At 45.9% G+C, this 18,187-nt stretch overlaps 1 protein-coding gene across 1 annotated transcript in view; it reads left to right on the top strand.

Moving 5' to 3' along the window:
- Susd6 (sushi domain containing 6) overlaps positions 1–5,585 on the top strand; it is a 98,236-nt gene extending 92,651 nt beyond the window's left edge. The window contains exon 6 of the mRNA XM_041658123.1: positions 1,486–5,585. Within this exon, the coding sequence (XP_041514057.1) occupies positions 1,486–1,511 (26 nt within the window). The 3' untranslated portion in view covers positions 1,512–5,585. The remainder of the gene's footprint in view (positions 1–1,485) is intronic.
- The last annotated feature ends 12,602 nt before the right edge of the window (positions 5,586–18,187 follow it).

The following is an 18,187-nucleotide window of genomic DNA, read 5'->3' as shown; positions in this document are numbered from 1 at the left end:
CCATGTGCTAGCTTAAGCAAGCTTTTTTTTTCTTTTAATTAAAGACAGGGTCTCACAATGTAGCCTTGGCTGGCCTGAAACTCACTATGTAGACCAGGCTGGCCTCAAACCCACAGAGATTAGCCTGCCTCTGCCTCCAGTTAAAAGTATTCTGCTGGCATTAACAGTAATGTATCATCACATCTGGCTTGAGCGAACCTTTTTGAAGCCCCATTTTCTGTTTAGTTCCAAATGAGGTTTCAGATCTGACTCAAGCAGGAAACATGCTCTCTGTTGCATGGAGTATCAGTTGGAAGATAGTGGGGTCTGCATTGGAGAAATTATGGAGCCAGTAATTGTAGTGCTATCCAGATATGGTGTCTCAGGCCTACAATCCTAGCATTTCAGAGACTGGGGCAAAAGAACCACACACAAGTCCAGGTTAGTTTGAACTGCGTAGACCCTTTCTCTAAAATAGGGTCAACATGATGACTCAGCAGGTAAAGGCTCTTGATACCAAACCTGATGATCTGAATTTGATCCTCGGGCCCCACATGGTAGAATGAGAACTAACTCTGAAAAGTTGTTATCTGACATGCACAGTATCACATACTTCCTATAGTGTGCAGATGTATACACACACATACATTTAAAAATAAACAGGACGGATCTCTGGGAGTTCGAGGCCAGCCTGGTCTACAAGAGCTAGTTCCAGGACAGGCACCAAAGCTACAGAGAAACCCTGTCTCGAAAAACCAAAAAAAAAAAAAAAATAATAATAATAAAAATAAACAGAAATAAAGTTTAATATACAATAATGAGGGCTGACTCAGCAGTTAAGAGAACTAGCTGTTCTCCTAGAGGACCCAAGTTTAATTCCCCAGCACCCACATGGCAGCTCACAACTGTCTGTAACTCCAAGAATCTGACACCCTCACACAGACATACATGCACACTAGTGCACATAAAATTAAAATTTTTTTAAGCAAAAAAAAATGCAATAATGAAATAAAATTGAAGAGCTGATGTCATAACGAAGTATTCAGAAAATAAGACACCTACCTAAAACTGATATCCTAGGAAGTCAGGAGCTTGACACAGGAGTCTAACCTTCTCCCCTCTGGTGACCTATGAGAAGATCAAATCCCAGAGAAACAAAGTGATTTGTCCAGGTTCACACAGATGGCAGATAGCTTTAAAGAAATGATGGGACTTTGTGGCTTCTTAGAGCAAGATTGGAGAATTGAGAGTAACTAGACCAGCAGAGAAGGGAGGCAGAGTCATGTAGGTGGGACCAGAAAGTGTATGAATGCCAGGCTCAGCATTGTGATTTTATCATACAGGCAGCAGGAGAGATGAGACAGAAAGCAGGAAATTCTTACTTGCTTAGATGTGTGCAGCAGAACACTTACTTCTTTAAATGGGGCTGTGTGGGGTCCCTAAGGTGGAGTAATACTGAAGGACACCTTAGGTAACTACAGTTCTTCCCTCCCCGTCTTTCTGCAGATATCCCACTGTTGAAAGAAGCATGAGGACTGCCACTGGCCTCTCTCCTCTCTGCCCGTCCTCTCTCCTCCCGTGGGTTTGAGTACCATGTCCTCTCCAGTTGCCCCACCTGGATACCTGAGCTGCCACCTGTGAATCTGTGTGTATCTGAGGGCCTGCAGGCCACCCTACTGGATACTCAAAGAAGATTTTCACCATCTGCCCACAGCTGGAGGACCTGGCGCTTTGCCTGGCCCAGCCTTCCCATCTGTCAGGGACATGTCTGAATGTGCTGGATTGAACCCTTCCTTTCCCCGAGCCACTGGGTCCCTTCCAGCCAGCTCTCTGGTGGCCGCCCCACAGCCATGAGGGCCTGAGCACTGCTGTTTACTTGTGCCTTCCCCCACCCTGTCCAGGTTCCCTGTTGTGCAGGTGGGTTGCTGTTCACAGGCCTTAGTGGCTATTACCATCTGTACATAGGGGCTGGGCCTGGGGCTGCAGAAACAGATTGAACAGTAAGGCCCTCAGAGCAGGAGTGACTCTTTTCAGGGCCAGAATATGGGTCCTTGAGTTTGCCCTGTGTGTTGACACTGACGGCATCTTCCTTGACTGAGGATAGGTTTGGGAAGCCATGCCAAACCTACTCAGCACTCAGCTGTCCAGCCCAGGTGCAGCCCCCTGGCTCTTTGAGTTTCCAAGAAGCACCCAGAAGACCTGTGGGAGGGAAGGAGGTTGTCAGATAATGATTGTCTTCCTAATATGCAAGTTCTCACTTCCTGCTTCCAGCACTGGCTGCCTTGGCCTTGGATTCTGTTCCTGGTTAAGGGGAAGTTGCATGCTGTCTCCTGGACTTTGTCCTAGGTAGCTCTGGCTTCCTTGCAGTCCACAGAACCCTGAGATTTGTGAGATGCCAACAAAAGCTCATCTGGGTTTTGGCATTCTGGGCAAGTTGCCCAATTCTAGGTTTGTGGTGATGGAGGGGAGGTTGAGAGGTACAGACCAAGTCCCCCGTGGCTGCTGGCAGCTCCGGCCAGGTCCCGAGGATCCTCCTCACCACAGTCATGTGCCTTAGTAACTCTGCCCAGGAAGTGGCCTGCTGTGTCACTGCTTCTACTCTCTTCTCCATGCTCGTCCACATGTCATTGCTGACAAGTCACTGTCTTTCCTGCAGGGCTAAGAAATGATGCCTGGCACCCCCCGGCTTTGCAAAGCTGGTGTGGGTTGGTGGGTACTCAGAAGCCTGAGATACAGACCTGGGAGTGAGAAAGCGCTATCACTGAAGGAGTGCTCCAGTCACTGTGCTGGCTCCTCCCACAGCACTGAATGCCTGGGTAGCTGAGCCCCACCAGGCTTCTGCCATCTTGAGAAGATAGATGTGGTGTTAATGAGCTCTCTCTCTCTTTTGCTTGCTCGCTCTCTTCTCTCTTTTTCTCTCTCTTCCTCTCTCTCTCTTCTTGTTTCTCTGTCTCTCCCCTCAAGCCTCAAGGCTGGGAAACGTCAGAGCCAATCCTGGACAGTACTTATGATGTTTCTCCCCGAGCCTATCTGGGGTGGTAAAAATAATAAAAAGCCCAGTGTATTTCTAGTTCCTGACCTAACAGGGTTAGCTCCAGGCATCAGTGGCAATGACGTCCCCTAGCCCACTGCCACTGCCTCCACTTACAATGCACTTTAGTCCCTGTCATGCCAGGCTTCCTACCACCCTCATCTCCTTTCCTCTCAGGGTAAAGGCAGTGCCTGCTGGCTACTCCCCCACCCCCACCCAGGAGGCCAGTCTCTTGTGCAGGTATCCAGGCGAATGTGGTGGCTAGGAATGGACTGGAGAAGGTGCTAAAACTAGAAGACAAAAGCTCAATGGAGATATTGCACACCTCTTAGCAGTGGCTGTCATAAGCCACCTCACCATGGCGCTCCTTCACCCTCAGTGATGCCAACCCTCCTCAAGAGAGAAGTGGTGCAGAGGGGAGGAGTCTTCTGAAGGAGCCTTCCTCTTCTGTTTACTGCTCTTCTAAAAGTCTGGATTCTGCTCTAAGGGTTTTTTAAAGAAAAATGGAAGATCCTTCCCTTTTCTTTGTCGTTACTCTGGGTTTTTACCCCTTAACAGATTGCACTTTTTGTTTTGGATTTATTTAGCCACATAGGTGACTGGCTTGACCCTTGGGTAAAAGAATCTGGTGCCTCCTTCCTTCTCCCCATCCATTAACCTGCTCTCTGGGGCTCACAAGCCCAGGCTCTCTAACTGGAGGGTAAAAGGGCCATGTTCCCCATCCTCCTGTCACTAGTTTTGAGAAGGTCTGTTCTTGAAGTTTCCCACCTGCTGCTGCTGGCACCTGCTACTTCTCCCCATGTTGTTTCTCTTTCTTCTAAAGCAATTTCTTAGCCATCGGCCATGCGCTGTGGTTTTTGCATCTGGACTTGGTCCCTTGCAGAGGGACTGGAGGACTTAATTGCCTTGAGGTAGAGCCTGGCTAGAAACAGGGTCAGTGGCAGATGTCAGGCTGTTGGGCAGGAAGGAGCTTGGAGCAAGTGGGAAGAAGTGAGGCGGCCTACTTTGCTGGGCTCACCTCCAGGGGCATCCTGCAGACTTGTCCAAGAGAAAGTCAGCACCAAAGGACTTTTAAACCGTTTTTCTGTTTTGTTTTGTTTGTTGGTTTGGTTTGGTTTGGTTTTGGGGTTTTGTTTGTTTTTGTTTGCCTGAGATTTTTTTGTTTTGTTTTTGTTTTGGGAGACGTTTTTGCTTTTTTTCATACTTGTGCTGACTCAATGCAGGTTTTATATCCTGGTGACTTGCTGTCACAGTCTATCAATTTTCAAGGGCCAGAATGGTGAAATACATAAATAGAAAAGTCCGTCCCTCCATGCCTTAGTTTAATAGTTAGGCTCTATCTGCCCAGTTCTGTATTCTGTGTTTCACTGGGTGAGAACTGTGAAATGGGCGGAGTCCTGACCACTTTGGATTTGTTTGCTTTTATAAGGCATTTCAATGTACATTCTATAAGCACTCCATTAGCAAAGAGAACTTAAAGTAATACCATCTTCCCCATTCATCTTGCCCTTCTCCCCCAGCTCCAGCTTTATAGTTCTGCAGAGAAGCCAGACTAAAAGACAAAGGTATACTTTTCCTGCTTTGTGAGTGGCTGAATAGGGACAGAGAGCAGTTGGCCTTTTTCCTCCCAATCCCATCAGAGCTCTTGAAGTACTTGGCTTCCTACATAGCAGTGTTTCCTCTGTTCCTGGGGAACATTCTAGAATAGAAAATGGAATATTCTGCAAACATTTCTGGATCCTTGCTCCCTTCCACCTCCTTAAAGAACAAAGGGGCAGTAGTGGCGCACGCCTTTAATCCCAGCACTCAGGAGACAGAAGCAGGTGGATCTCTGTGAGTTTGAGGACAGTCTGGTCTACAAGAGCTAGTTCCAGGACAGGCTCCAAAGCTACAGAGAAACCCTGTCTCAAAAAACAAACAAGAACAAAGGGGCTAGAAGGGACACATAGCATGCCTACTACACAGCTCAATTCCAGGTGCGCTTATGCCTGACAGTGTGGCTGGAGCCTCTTGTGGGGCCTGCTGGGTCTTCTGCAGCCTTAGAGAATTAAATTCCTTGGCAGATGTTTAGACTAAGTGATGTGGTAGCTGGTTCCCTGGAAAGCCGAAGGTGGCAAGGCCAGTTTTTCTGAGATGTGACTTAGTTTCCAGCTGAAAACCTAGTAGAGGTTTTGAACAAAGCCCCCTCCCCCCATACCCTCTTCTAGTAGCAGAGCTTACTGGGAGGATGTGGGGGTGCCACTTAGATTGCCAAGTAGGGAGAGGAAATGGCTATGGGCTGCATGGCTGTATGCACACTGGCCTGGCTTCTTAAGGTTGTGCACCACTTTGGGATCCTTTGCAGAATGGTACTCATATAATGGTTTAAAACAACACGTGCATAATTGACTGTGCAGGATGTCAATCAGTCTGGGTTTGCTTTATTTTATTTTATATATATATTTTTTGGTATCCTGTACATTGCAGTGGGTATGAAGATAGTATTTTAATATTTGTACAAAGTTTAATTTAATTTTAATTGTTCTATGTATATAACTGCATTTCTAAATAATAATAAAAATTCTTATGAAGGCAATTTTGGAAGATGTAGTTTTTTCCACAAAAAAAAATCTACAGAATTCTAGATGATTGAAAAGAATAGGTATAGGGGATAAAGCCCTAGCTTAGTGTTAGAGCTCTTGCCTGGCATGTGTGAAGTTTTCAATCTCCAGTACCACAAAAGGGAGGAGAAGAGAGATCAATTCTAAAGTGTAAGCATGGGGGCCTGAGTTCAGATCCCCCGCACTCACATAAAAGCTGTGCATGATGGTGTGTTTCTGGAATCACGAGCTTGTTGGCCTGCCAGTCCAGGTTCAGTGAGAGACTGTCCCGGAATAGTAAGTTGGACAGCAGTAGAGGAAAACACTTGATATCATCCTTTGACCTCTGCATGTGTACCCACACACATACACTGCACACACACAGTAGATGTGGGCGAGAGTTCATGAAGAGATGTTGCACTGTGAAGAGACTACCTGGCGCTGGGTTAAGGAAACTTAAGGACAGAGAACCAACGGTTTGGTGACTGGATGAGGGGACTTCTTGGGCGTGCACAGACCACTGCTGGCAGTGCAGAGGAGGGTGGCCCTGGGAGAAGAAGCACCAGCTATCTTCAGTAGAAACCCATTGTCTCTTGATAAAGTATCTTTCCTCTCGATATCAACCGCTGTGCTTAAGCTGGGATTAAATATTTGAGCCTGATATGGTTGGAGCCAGCATAGAATGTCATTTGGGCCAGGAGAGTAGACAATGAAAAAGTGTTGTAGGAGCTGGAGAGATGGCTCAGCGGTTAAGACCACTGGCTACTCTTTCAGAGGTCCTGAGTTCAGTTCCTGGCAACTATATGGTGACTCACAGCCATCTATAATCAGATCTGGTGCCCTATTCTGGCATACAAGCTGACAGAACACTGTATACATAATAAGTAAACAAATCTCTTTTTAAAAAAAAAATGTGATATAAACTAGAATCTACAAGAAGGTGGGATGGAGTACTCCAAGCCTTCAACCTGAAATACAGCTAAACTGTATGAAGGATCCTAGATAGGCCAGATGAGTGATACATCTTATGTGTGGGCACAGAGGGAGCCATGCAAGAAGTTGTCCCTTTCGGGCTCAAGGATGTAATATGGAGAATGGAGCCTCAGCGGCCCACTAAGGATGTTTGAGTACCCTTCAGGCATAGAAATCCCCTTTGGTAGCTCTTAGCAAGATCTAGAGTGGAAGGGGTTGGGAGCCAAGTCTAACTGCATATAAAGAATGGATTTTAGAGGTTTAAGACGCTGCTGAGCTGGGGAGATGACAGTGGTTCCTCTGGGATGATGATTATTGGGATAGAGAGATTGGCAAATTCGTGAGGCGCTTGTTACAGAGAACACAAAACAGTGGTGACTACAAGTGGAGGAAAATAGACATCTCAAGGGTGCACAGACTTGCTGGTGGTGCCGAAGAAAGCTAGAAGGAATTAACTAGGAAGATCAGGAGTGTATTGTGATGGGGATGTCCTATATTTGCATTGCTTTTATTGATTAATGAATAAAGCTGTTTTGGCCAATGGCTAGCAGAGTAAAGCCAGGCAGGAAATCAGAACATAGATAGAATAGGCAGAGTCAGAGAGATGCAAACCAACTGCCGAGGATGTAGAAAATGAGGTAACACCTCAGCTATGTGGTAATACATAGACGACTAATAGAAATGGGTTAATTTAAGGTGTAAGAGCTAGCTAGAAATACACCTGAGGCATCAGCCAAACAGTGTTGTAATTAATATAGTTTCTGTGTGATTATTTGGGTCTGGGCGGCCTGGAAACAAAAGTGCAGTCTCCTATTATATGTTGTACACCTTAAATGCTGCCCTTCAGAGGCAAGATCGGAGGTTGAAGGCCAGACAGACAGACTTATGCAGTGAGATCTTGCCATTTTTATTTAAAAAAAAAAAAAACAAGGGTTATGTAATTCGGTAGAACAACAGTTTGCTTGCCTGGTACCATCAAAGCCCCAGGAGTTTGAGTCCTGGCACCACAAGAAAAAATTGTGGTTTAGAGAAGAAGCAGTGAGAACTGAATTAAAATGAAGACAGCTGGGAGTGGTTGTGCACACAGCTCTTGGAGTTTGAGGCCATCCTGGCCTATGTAGCGAATTCAGGGCAGCCAGGGATACATAGTGAAACACGGATGGATGGATGGATGGATGGATGGATGGATGGATGATAAAGGTCCATTTCTGTTGCCCAAGAAGCTATAGAAGTAATAATTAATGGAGGTCAGGTCACTGAGCACACACAGGAACAAAACAGGAACTTAGGTGTGGTGGAGAAGCATTGGGAGAGTCAAACAAAAGATAGTAACAAAGTATCTATGAAGTTAGTCGAGGCTCAGTCTACACTCACCCCTCTAGTATAGGGTTGAGGCAGAGATGGGGAAGTGAGGATAGTGGCATGATGGACACCCTAAGCTTTCCAGTGATGAAATGGGCTCAAAATTGTAAATGATAGGTACTGATTTAAGTCTTTTTTTTTTTATAAACCAATTCTTGGTAATTTATTGCTCTTATTAGACAAAGAAACTTTTTTGTCATAGTTAGGTTTCTATTGCTGTGAGGAGACAACATGAACATGGCAACTCTTATAAAGAAAACATTTAACTGAGGGTTTGTTACAGTTCAGAGGTTCAGTCCATCCTGGCAGGGAGCATGGTGGCATGCAGGCAGATATGGTGCTGGAGCTGAGAGTTCTTAACATTTTCATAGGCAGGCAGCAGAAGGTCAACTGGTTGTCACACTGAGTGAAGCTTGAGGAAAAGACCTCAAAGACCACACCAATGGCACACTTCCAACAGAAGGTATGGCCCAGATTAAAGGTGTGCCCTCCAACCTCGACGCCTGGATTAAAGTATGTGTCATCCAGCCTCCATCAAGACCATACTTCCTTCAACGAGGCCACATCTAGTAATGCTACTTACTCTCTGTTTATGGGGGCCAAATACATTCAAACTATCTTTCCACTTTCTGACCTCCACAAACCTTTAATGATATCATAATGCAAAATGCACATATCTCAACAATGTTTAAAAGTTCAAAGTACCGCCGGGCGGTGGTGGCGCCTTTAATCCCAGCACTCGGGAGGCAGAGGCAGGCAGATCTCTGTGAGTTTGAGGTCAGCCTGATCTACAGAGGGAGTTCCAGGACAGGCTCCAAAGGTACAGAGAAACCCTGTCTCGAAAAAACAAAAGACAAACAAAAAAAAAGCTCAAAGTACCTTCTGAGATTCATGTAATCTCTCAACTATAATCCTCTGTAAAGTCAAATCAAAAATCAGATCACATACTTCCAACATATACATTACCATTTCAAAACATAGGGAAGAGAACATAGTGAGGAAATACTCCACCAAAGCAAGACCAAAACCAGCTGGGCAAACTCCAAACTGCATCTCCACGTCTGATGTAGAAATGTTATCCATATCTCCAATTCCATTCAGCTTTGTTGACTGGAACACATATATTTTTCTAACCAGGGAGTGGCTGGTTCCACTCCCTGTTAGCACTCTCCTCGACAGGTATCCCCTGACTCTGGCATCTCTAACATCTTGGGTAGTTTTTAATTACGAAATTCCAACTGTCCAATGGCTGGAATCCTCTCGAAATCTTCTGAACTCCTCCAAAGGGCTTGGGTAATTTTCTGGCTCTGTCCTCTGCAGTACATAAAGCTCACCTTCTAGGTTCCAGCTGACTCCATTCCACTACTACTTCTGTCCCTGGTGGTCCTCCCATGGTACTGACATCTCCAAAACACTGGGATCCTCTGCTGCAACTGGGCTGCATTTCCACCAATAGCCTCTCATAGGATCTCACGGTGTCAAGCCTCACTTCTTTGCATGATTGCTTCAGTCCTGGTCCTTCAACTGCCATTGAGGCTGCACCTTCACCCATGGCCTCTCCTGGCCTTTCTCAGTGTCAAGCCTCAGCTGTTTTCCATGACCCCTTCATGCCTTCAAAACCAGTACCACCTGGTGGTGTTTGCACATTACCAAGTCCGGCTGCCAGCACAAGGTACAACCTTGGCTGTCCCTGGAAGACAACTTCTCTGTGCTCTCAGAAAACTCTTCCCAGAAGATTTCATCTCAGGGAGGCTAGTCTCTTCTTAATTTCTCAGCTCCAGCCAACAGCATCAAGAATCCCAGTAAAGCAAAATTTTGCTTTAATAGTTCTGGTGTCTTATTAATCACAGCTGATTTTTCATCCCCAGCTAACCAGAACCACAGAATCTTAACTCCTTTCTTGTACCCTTAATACTAAAGCCAGAACCACCCGGCCGACAGTGGGGCTGAAATATGGTCCCCTTGTTTAATTCCATCCTCACCAGTTTTCAGTCTTTCACTGACTAAGCTTGGCTGTCCTTAACCTCGCGCTGTAGACCAGGCTGGCCTTGGATTCACGGAGATCTGCCCCTGATTTAAGTCTTGCTTGAGCTATATAGCAAGAGTCTATCTCAAACAACAAAACCCAAAGTAGGGATGGTGATTGGCCTGGCAAGCACAGTTTTGTGTTCTGTCCCCGTACTGCAATAATGATTAATAATAAAATTGAGGAATGCTTTATCATAAGGTCACACTGCTATGAAGTAATGGATTCAAACATGACTGTCTTCCAGCCCACACTCTTGATATAAGCCTCAGAGAACTTGGCTCATAATCCCAGACTGCCTCATGATGCAAGAACAGAAAACCACTCAAAACTAGCTCTACCAACACAGCTTGAAGGTTGTTATCCCTTGCACCCGGAACTTGCTTCAGTGTTCAGAGAAAGACTGCCAAACCACTGACCCCGCACAGTGGTCATGCACTTCCCAGCTTTGCAGATGAGGGTTCTGACATATCCAGCTGTGTGCTGACTGGCCAGTTAGCCGAGCAGGGATGGAGCTGAGCACCAATGTGTGTCTTTGTCCCCACCCTCGGCAAGTCTATGTTCTGCTTGGCTTTTTTTTTTTTTTTGAGGAAAAAAAAATTAGATGATATATTTTGATCGTTTTTCCCTCCCCCAATTCCTCCCAGATCATTTTCACTTCCCTACCCATTCAACTTTATGTTCTCTCTCTCTCAAAAAAGAAAAAAAAAATCCAGCACATACTCATAAAACCACAAAATCAAAATCAAAATAAGCAAAAGGCCAATAAGACCAAAAAAAAAAAATAAAAAAAAGTCCAAGGAAAGTAAGATTAGACCAAAAATTCTACAAAAAATACCACTGAAGTTAACTTTATGTTGGCCAAGTTCTGGGAATGGGGCCTGCACTGGGGTGCATGGTTAATATACCCAGTGAGACTTCAATGTAGAAAACGGAGTTTTCAAATGAAATATATTACCTTACACAGTTCTGGAATAAGCTGTGTCTTTCCAAAAGACTCCAGTGGTTCTAAATAAAAAAAAAATACTCTACGTGAAGAAAAAAACGGGATTTTTCCTTTGCCAGCAGTTTTAATTGCAGATAGCTTCTTGATCAGGGGTCGGAGCTCATGTCTGCTTCTCCCCCTTATTGCTGGGACCCTGTCTGACTTGACCCTGTGCCTGTCTAGGACTCTTTGAGTTCTTATTTGCCTCAGTCCTGTTGTGTCTGGAAGATGCTGTTTCCTTGGAGTCATCCACCACCTCTGGCTCTTCCGATCGGTCTTTCTGCCTCCTCTTCCACATAGGTCCTTGAGCCCCGTGGAGGGTTGGGTGGGGTTGATGAAGACATCCCATTTAGGAGGAAGTTCTCCTAAGGTTCTCACTTTGCACACTGTTCAGTTGTGGCTATCTGTGTGAGTTCCCATCTACTGCGAGAAGCTTCACCAATGAGAGGCACTGATCTATGGGTATTGCAGTTTGTTATTAGGAACCACTTTTCTGCTATGTTCCTTTAAGAATAACAGTCTTGGGTTTTCCCCAGACCTATGGCCTAGTTAGTCTTGGGATCTTGGCCACTTTATCAGTGTTAGATATGGGTTCTATCTCATGGAGTGGACCTTAAAGCTAATCAGAAAGTGGTCATTTAGTCCTGTAACGTTTGTCCACTCACACCAGAATATCTTACAGGCAGGCCATGGTAGTCCATTGCGGGATTGTAGCTGGGAGATTCTGATTATCTTTGGCCTCCGGTAGCATGCAGAGCACCTTCCGATACCTTGAATGTTAGTCAGTGGGTGATGCCTCTAGTCAGATGCGAGTTCAGCTTCTCTGTGTTTGATGATATGTGTAAGTTTGCTCTTCAGCAATAGGACCTTCATGTTGTGGAGAGTAACCAGTAGCCTTGATCTGCTTGGCTTTTGGAGCCAGCCCTTCATCCTCCTCTCCAACTCGGCTTCCCTCTGCAGAGTGCCCACTGCTGCTGCTTGCTTCAGGGAGTCAGAGCTACTTCAGGCAAGTTCAAAGAAAGTTCCTCAGCAAAGACTCAAGTTGTCTTCACTCCCTCCCTGGCCTCTTCAGATGAGGCACAGAGAAAGAAGAGCCCAGCGTGAACTGGGAACACGTGCCAGAGTCCTAAACCAAGGCAATGCCTTCACTTCAAACCCCACCTCTCTTCTAGATTAGACCTCAGGCTGATCTTCAACCTGGACTAGAACAAAGGTGCTGAGACAGAAGAAACCTCCTGCCAGGCACAGCTAGCCCTTGTCCCCTGCCCTGGAAGTGTCAGGTTCTACTGCTTTAAGAGAATCGGAGAGCTGAGACTTGCCTCTTCTGCTCTGATTGGTTAGAGGGTACTGGGGAACCTCCATTCCAAATGCCAAGGCCCAGCTAGAAGGACAGACTCTTTGCTCCCAAAGGCCTTGAACACAGAGCCAGGAGCCAGAAGGAAATCTGAACAGTGCACCCCATGGCAGGAGTTGGTGTTCTGCCTTCTCAGCAGTATCCCAGGATAAGAAACATACTGTCCGGTCTGCCCATGCAGTCACAAAGCCCAGCCTTCTACCCACAGGTCTGTCTTCAGCACAACAAATGTTATTGCTAAAACACGTGTGCCCCAACAGGGACCCTGTTGTGCCCCTGTGAAGAAGCCACTTGTACAAGGCAGACACTGTTTACCCATTTCACAAGTGAAAAAAAAAAAAAAAACGCAAAACTCAGACATAAGTAACATAAGTAACTGAGCTAAGATTTGAATCCAGGCATGCCGCCCTGAACTGGACCCCCTCAGGAATCACTAGTCACCTCCACATTGTTTCCCCCCTCCCCCTCATTTCCTGATCACTACTCTCTGGGCATCTTCCCCAGCACCTGGTCCTAGTTCACCTATTATCCTGATCACAAATTCCTCTCCAGAATTCCCAAAGCCAGGGTACCAGCCCCTTTAAAGCCAGACCTTCAGTCTCTGGGGCAAGGCTTTGCCCCAGCAGTCAGTATGGTTCCTGGTCCTATGGTCAGGTCAAGCCATGAGCCACCCTGCAGCTCCTGTCTGCCCTGGCCCAGAGGAATGTCTGACTTTCAGGACCTAGTGCTGCCGCCTTGGTCAGGGTTTTACCTTTTACTATTAAATGAGATCTCATTGGACTGTGAACCTGTTTGAGGCAGGACACATTACTGAGCCGACCTTGGTTGGCTCTCTTGCAAGCTGCTGGTGATAGAAGAACATTATAAAAGCACAAGAAAGTGACATCCCACACCCAGGAGGGGAACAGCTGCCTGGTTTTCTGGACTTCCCCTGATACCTCAGAAAAGGAAATTTCGCAACATAGACATGGTCCCCTGCAGTCTGCATGGGCAGCTTTTGTAATGGTTGTTCTCATGTTCTCAACTTAGCCCGGCAGGGCAGAAGGTTTAGCAAGTGTGGACATCCCCTGAGGAGAACTTCCTGGGGGAGCAGCAGTCTGGCGATGATGAAGCTTGCCAGCTGAGTTCAACATCTGGAGAGACTGAGGGCCTGTGAATCAGACTTTGGCCCAGCACAACCACAGCAGACATGCGCGGCCTCCTTTCTAGAAACTACTGGTTTCCTGAAGCCCTTGAGCAGCTGGGCTCAGAGACTCCGTGGGACTTTGTGCTGCCAGCACTCTACAGGTTGGCTGCTCCCCCACCTCTTCCAGTCATTGCATTGTTCATTCGGTTTCGAATGTGTTCAGTAAACTAGTGTCTGGCTTTTTGCAAAGCCTGGTACTAGCTTCTCAGAACACAGTGGTGAGTGAGACTCAGTCTATACCCTCAAAGTGTGTGTACTGTGGGGCAGAGGGGTTTAACAGCCACCTGAAACCTACAAGTTTTTAAAAAGCAGAAAAAGCTGTAAGGATAGATCTGCAAAGTGTCTGGGGAGTAAAGAGGACAGGATGACACTCAGGGCTTTGGGGGAGGAGCAAGGAGTCCCCAGGGAAGAAGCTGCCTCTTGCTTTGTGTCTTAAAGAATAAATTATGTCTTAATACTCTGCAGAGAAGTAAGTAAGCAAGGGGGTGTTGGATGAAACAGGAAGAAGGGGGCCTTTTAGGCTACAGACATCCACAAGAATATATATATATATACATATATATATGTATGTATGTATATATATATATATCAACATCTGAGTGAGGAACCACAAGGAATTGCCCCTTCCTTTATTTTACTTATGTTTTTGAGATTTAAAAACATAAGGTCAGATATGAGGCAGTTTCAACCAAACCTATGATTATCTTAAAACCTGATCAAACTGAGTGCCTTCTCAGGGTTAGATTTCGCTAATTTTTAATCCAAGATGCAGGAACGGAGACACTTTCTTCCTGAAGACTATGGTTCACCAACAGCTGAATGGAACTTCCTGGGACTAGCCAGCACTGCCTCTGCAGATGGAGGCATCAGATGTGACAAGTACAGCCCATACTGCTTTCTCTTTGGCTGGGACAACACAAGGAGTACCCACTGTTTATAATGAAGTTTTTTTCAGCAACAGCCAGAGGGCTAGCTACTCCAAGTGACAAATCAATCTTTTTACGGTTTCCTTAGTGCCCTCCAGAAACGAGGGGGAAAGCCAAGCCCCACAGCTCAGGTCAGTAACCCTATCTACTCAGGAAGCTGAGGCAAAGGGACTGGAAATTCAAGGCCTGACTGAGCTACTGACTTGGTTCAAGTCCAACCTGGGTAACTTACCAAGACCCTGTCTCAAAATAAAAAATAAATAAAAGGGCTGGAGAGATGGCTCAGAGGTTAAGAGCATTGCCTGCTCTTCCAAAGGTCCTTTGAGTTCAATTCCCAGCAACCACATGGTGGCTCACAACCATCTGTAATGGGGTCTGGTGCCCTCTTCTGGCCTTCGGGCATACACACAGACAGAATATTGTATACATAATAAATAAATATTAAAAAATAAATAAATAAAATAAGATTTAGAGATATAGGGGGCTGGAGAGATGGCTCAGAGGTTAAGAGCATTGCCTGCTCTTCCAAAGGTCCTGAGTTCAATTCCCAGCAACCACATGGTGGCTCACAACCATCTATAATGAGGTCTGATGCCCTCTTCTGGCCTGCAGGCATACACACAGACAGAAATATTGTATACATAATAAATAAATAAATATTTTTAAAAAGATTTAGAGATATATAGCAGTGGTAGAGTGCTTACCTAAAGTGCATGAGGTCTGCATGAGGCCCCAGGTTCAAAATCAAGTACTGAACCCAGAGGGACACTGCTGAACCTGGAGAGACAGTGCTGAACCTGAAGAGACAATGCTGAACCTGGAGGGACAGAGCTGAATCAGGAGGGACACTGCTGAACCTGGAGAGACAGTGCTGAACCTGGAGGGACAGAGCTGGACCTGGAGGGAGAGAGCTGAACCTGGAGGGACAGAACTGACCTAGAGGGACAGAGCTGGACCTGGAGGGACAGTGATGGACCTGGAGAGAAAGAGCTGAACCTGGAGGGGCAGAGCTGGACCTGGAGGGACAGAGCTGAATCAGGAGGGACACTGCTGAACCTGAAGAGACAATGCTGAACCTGGAGGGACAGAGCTGAATCAGGAGGGACAGAGCTGAACCTGGGGGGACAGTGCTGGACCTGGAGGGACAGTGCTGGACCTGGAGGGACAGAGCTGGACCTGGAGGGGACAGTGTTGGACCTGGAGGGACAGAGCTGAACCTGTATGGGACAGAGCTGAACCTGGAGGGACAGAGCTGAACCTGGAGGGACAGAGCTGGACCTGGAGGGACAGTGATGGACCTGGAGAGACAGAGCTGAACCCGGAGGGACAGAGCTGGACCTGGAGGGACAGTGCTGAACCTGTATGGGACAGAGCTGAACCTGGAGGGACAGTGCTGGACATGGAGGAACAGAACTGAATCTGGAGGGATAGTGCTGGACCTGGAGGGACAGTACTTCCACCCAGCTACATTCTTTCCCCATCAGTTTCCATTTGTCACTAGAGGCATTCAGAAATGATTAAGTGATTTATTTAATAATAGTGGCCATTAAAGCATCAGAAACAATTTATCTGGCCTGCCAGGTTGACAGAAGAAACAAAAGCAATAGTAGTAAAAATTGGAACATTCCCCAAACATGGCGACCCACGCCTTCAATCCCAGCACTTCGGAGACAGAAGCAGGTAGATTTCTATGAGTTTAAGGCCAGCCTGGTCTACAAGGAAAGTTCCAGACAGTTAGGGCTACACAGAGAAACCCTGTCTTGAAAAACAAAAACAACAAAATCAGAAAATCAGAATCTTCCTTTTTTTGTTTGTTTGCTTTTGTTAATCTGGGATTGGAGACATGGCTAGCAGTTAGAAGTATTTGTTGTTCTTATAGAGGACCTGGTTTCAGTTCCCAGCACCCATGGTGGCCATAACTGTCCATAACTCCAGTTCCAATGCCTTCTTCTGATATCTATGGGCTTCAAGCATACAGGTGGTACACATACATACATGTAGGCAAAACACTCATACACATGTTTTAAAAATCCGAGAAAACACGATATTGAATTGTGCTGGGTAATCACACTTTTAATTCCAGCCCTCTGGAGCTAGAGACAGGTGAATCTATGAGTTCCAGGTCAGCCTGGTCCAAATAGTGAGTTCCAGGCCAGCCAGGCTACATAATAAGACTCTGTCTAAAAAATTAAAATAAAGAGGAATTCATGCCCATTCTCTGGTACATAGCAAATTTAAGGCTAGCTTGTCTACTAAGTAAGTCTCCAAACAAAACAAAGCATCCTACAGCACAGAGATGAGAATCACAAAGCTTGAAAGTTAGGAAGAAAGATTCCCACACCAGGCCCCTCCAGGAAACAAACAACAGAAAAGCCAAGACCAAACACAAACAAAAAGAGAATAAAACAACAATAAAAAAATCCCCAAGCCTTGCTGTGTCAGATTACAATGGGAGGGAGCATGATCTCATGGTTTTCTTTTTCTTTTCTTTCTTCTTTTCCTTTCTTTCCTTTTTCTTAGACAGGGTATCTCTGGCTGCCTGTAAGCTGGCCTCTAATTCACATAGGTCTGCCTGCCTTTGCCTCCTGAGTGATGGGACTAAAGATGTGTATCATTATACCCATTTAAACTCATGGTTTTCAATATACAAAAATTGACATAGCCCCTCTTGATGGACAAAGTAGTGCATAAATAATGTGGGTGTGCATATACTGACACCCCAAGGACAGTGAGGAAAATGCACTGGCATTAGAAATCATTGCTTTTAAAAAAAAAAAAGAAATCATTGCTTTTATTATTGTTGTTGTTGTTATTTTATTACTACTACTGCTGCTGCTGCTGCTATTTATTTGTGTGTGAGTGCGTGCGTGCGTGTGTGTGTGTGTGTGTGTGTGTGTGTGTGTGGTTCTTCAATACAAGGTTTCTCTGTGTAACAGTTCTGACTGTCCTAGAACTCACTCTGTAGACCAGGCTGTACTCAGACTCACTGAGACCCACCTCCCTCTGTCTCCCAGGTACTGAGATTAAAGGTGTGCAACACCACCACCCGTGCTTTTCTTTATTTTTTTTAATTTATTGTATGTGTACGGTGTTTTGTCTGCATGTCTGTGCACTATGTGTGTGCAATGCCATCAGTGGCCAGAAGAGGGCATGAAATCCCTTTGTACTGAAATTACAGAAGGTTGTGGGCCTCCAATGCAGAGGGCTGAAATGGGGTCATCTTGGAAGGACAGGCAAGTCTCTTAGCCACTGAACCATCTCTCCAGCCTGTTTATTGTTTTTAAAACCCATTTCCAGGGCTAGGGAGGAGCTAAGTGGTTAAGAATGCTTACAGCCCTTGCAGAGGACCTGGGCTCAGTCCCCAGAACTCACGTGGCGGCTCACAACTACCTTTAACTCCAGTTCCAGGAGATAGGGTATCTTTTTTTGTTTGTTTGATTTTTGTTTTTCAAGACAGGGTTTCTCTGTGGCTTTGGAGCCTGTACTGGAACTAGCTCTGTAGACCAGGCTGGTCTCGAACTCACAGAGATCCGCCTGCCTCTGCCTCCCGAGTGCTGGGATTAAAGGCGTGCGCCACCATAGCCCAGCTGAGATAGGGCATCTTTTCTGGTTTCCTTGGGCTCCTGCATGCACTTGGGGCTCATAAATGTGTGTAGGCACATGCATACACATAAATATAATAGATAGATAGATAGATAGATAGATAGATAGATAGATAGATAGATACATGTGATTCACGCCAGAGCTCCCTGGAGAAAAATGGCGGACTCCAAGAAAGCCTACAGAA

The sequence above is a fragment of the Microtus oregoni genome, unplaced genomic scaffold (genome assembly GCF_018167655.1).
Source record: "Microtus oregoni isolate MIOR12 unplaced genomic scaffold, Mior012 000009F_ref0000495, whole genome shotgun sequence".
Taxonomy (NCBI): domain Eukaryota; kingdom Metazoa; phylum Chordata; class Mammalia; order Rodentia; family Cricetidae; genus Microtus; species Microtus oregoni.
Note: the sequence above shows the minus strand (reverse complement) of the source record. Positions and strands in the feature narration are given on the sequence as shown.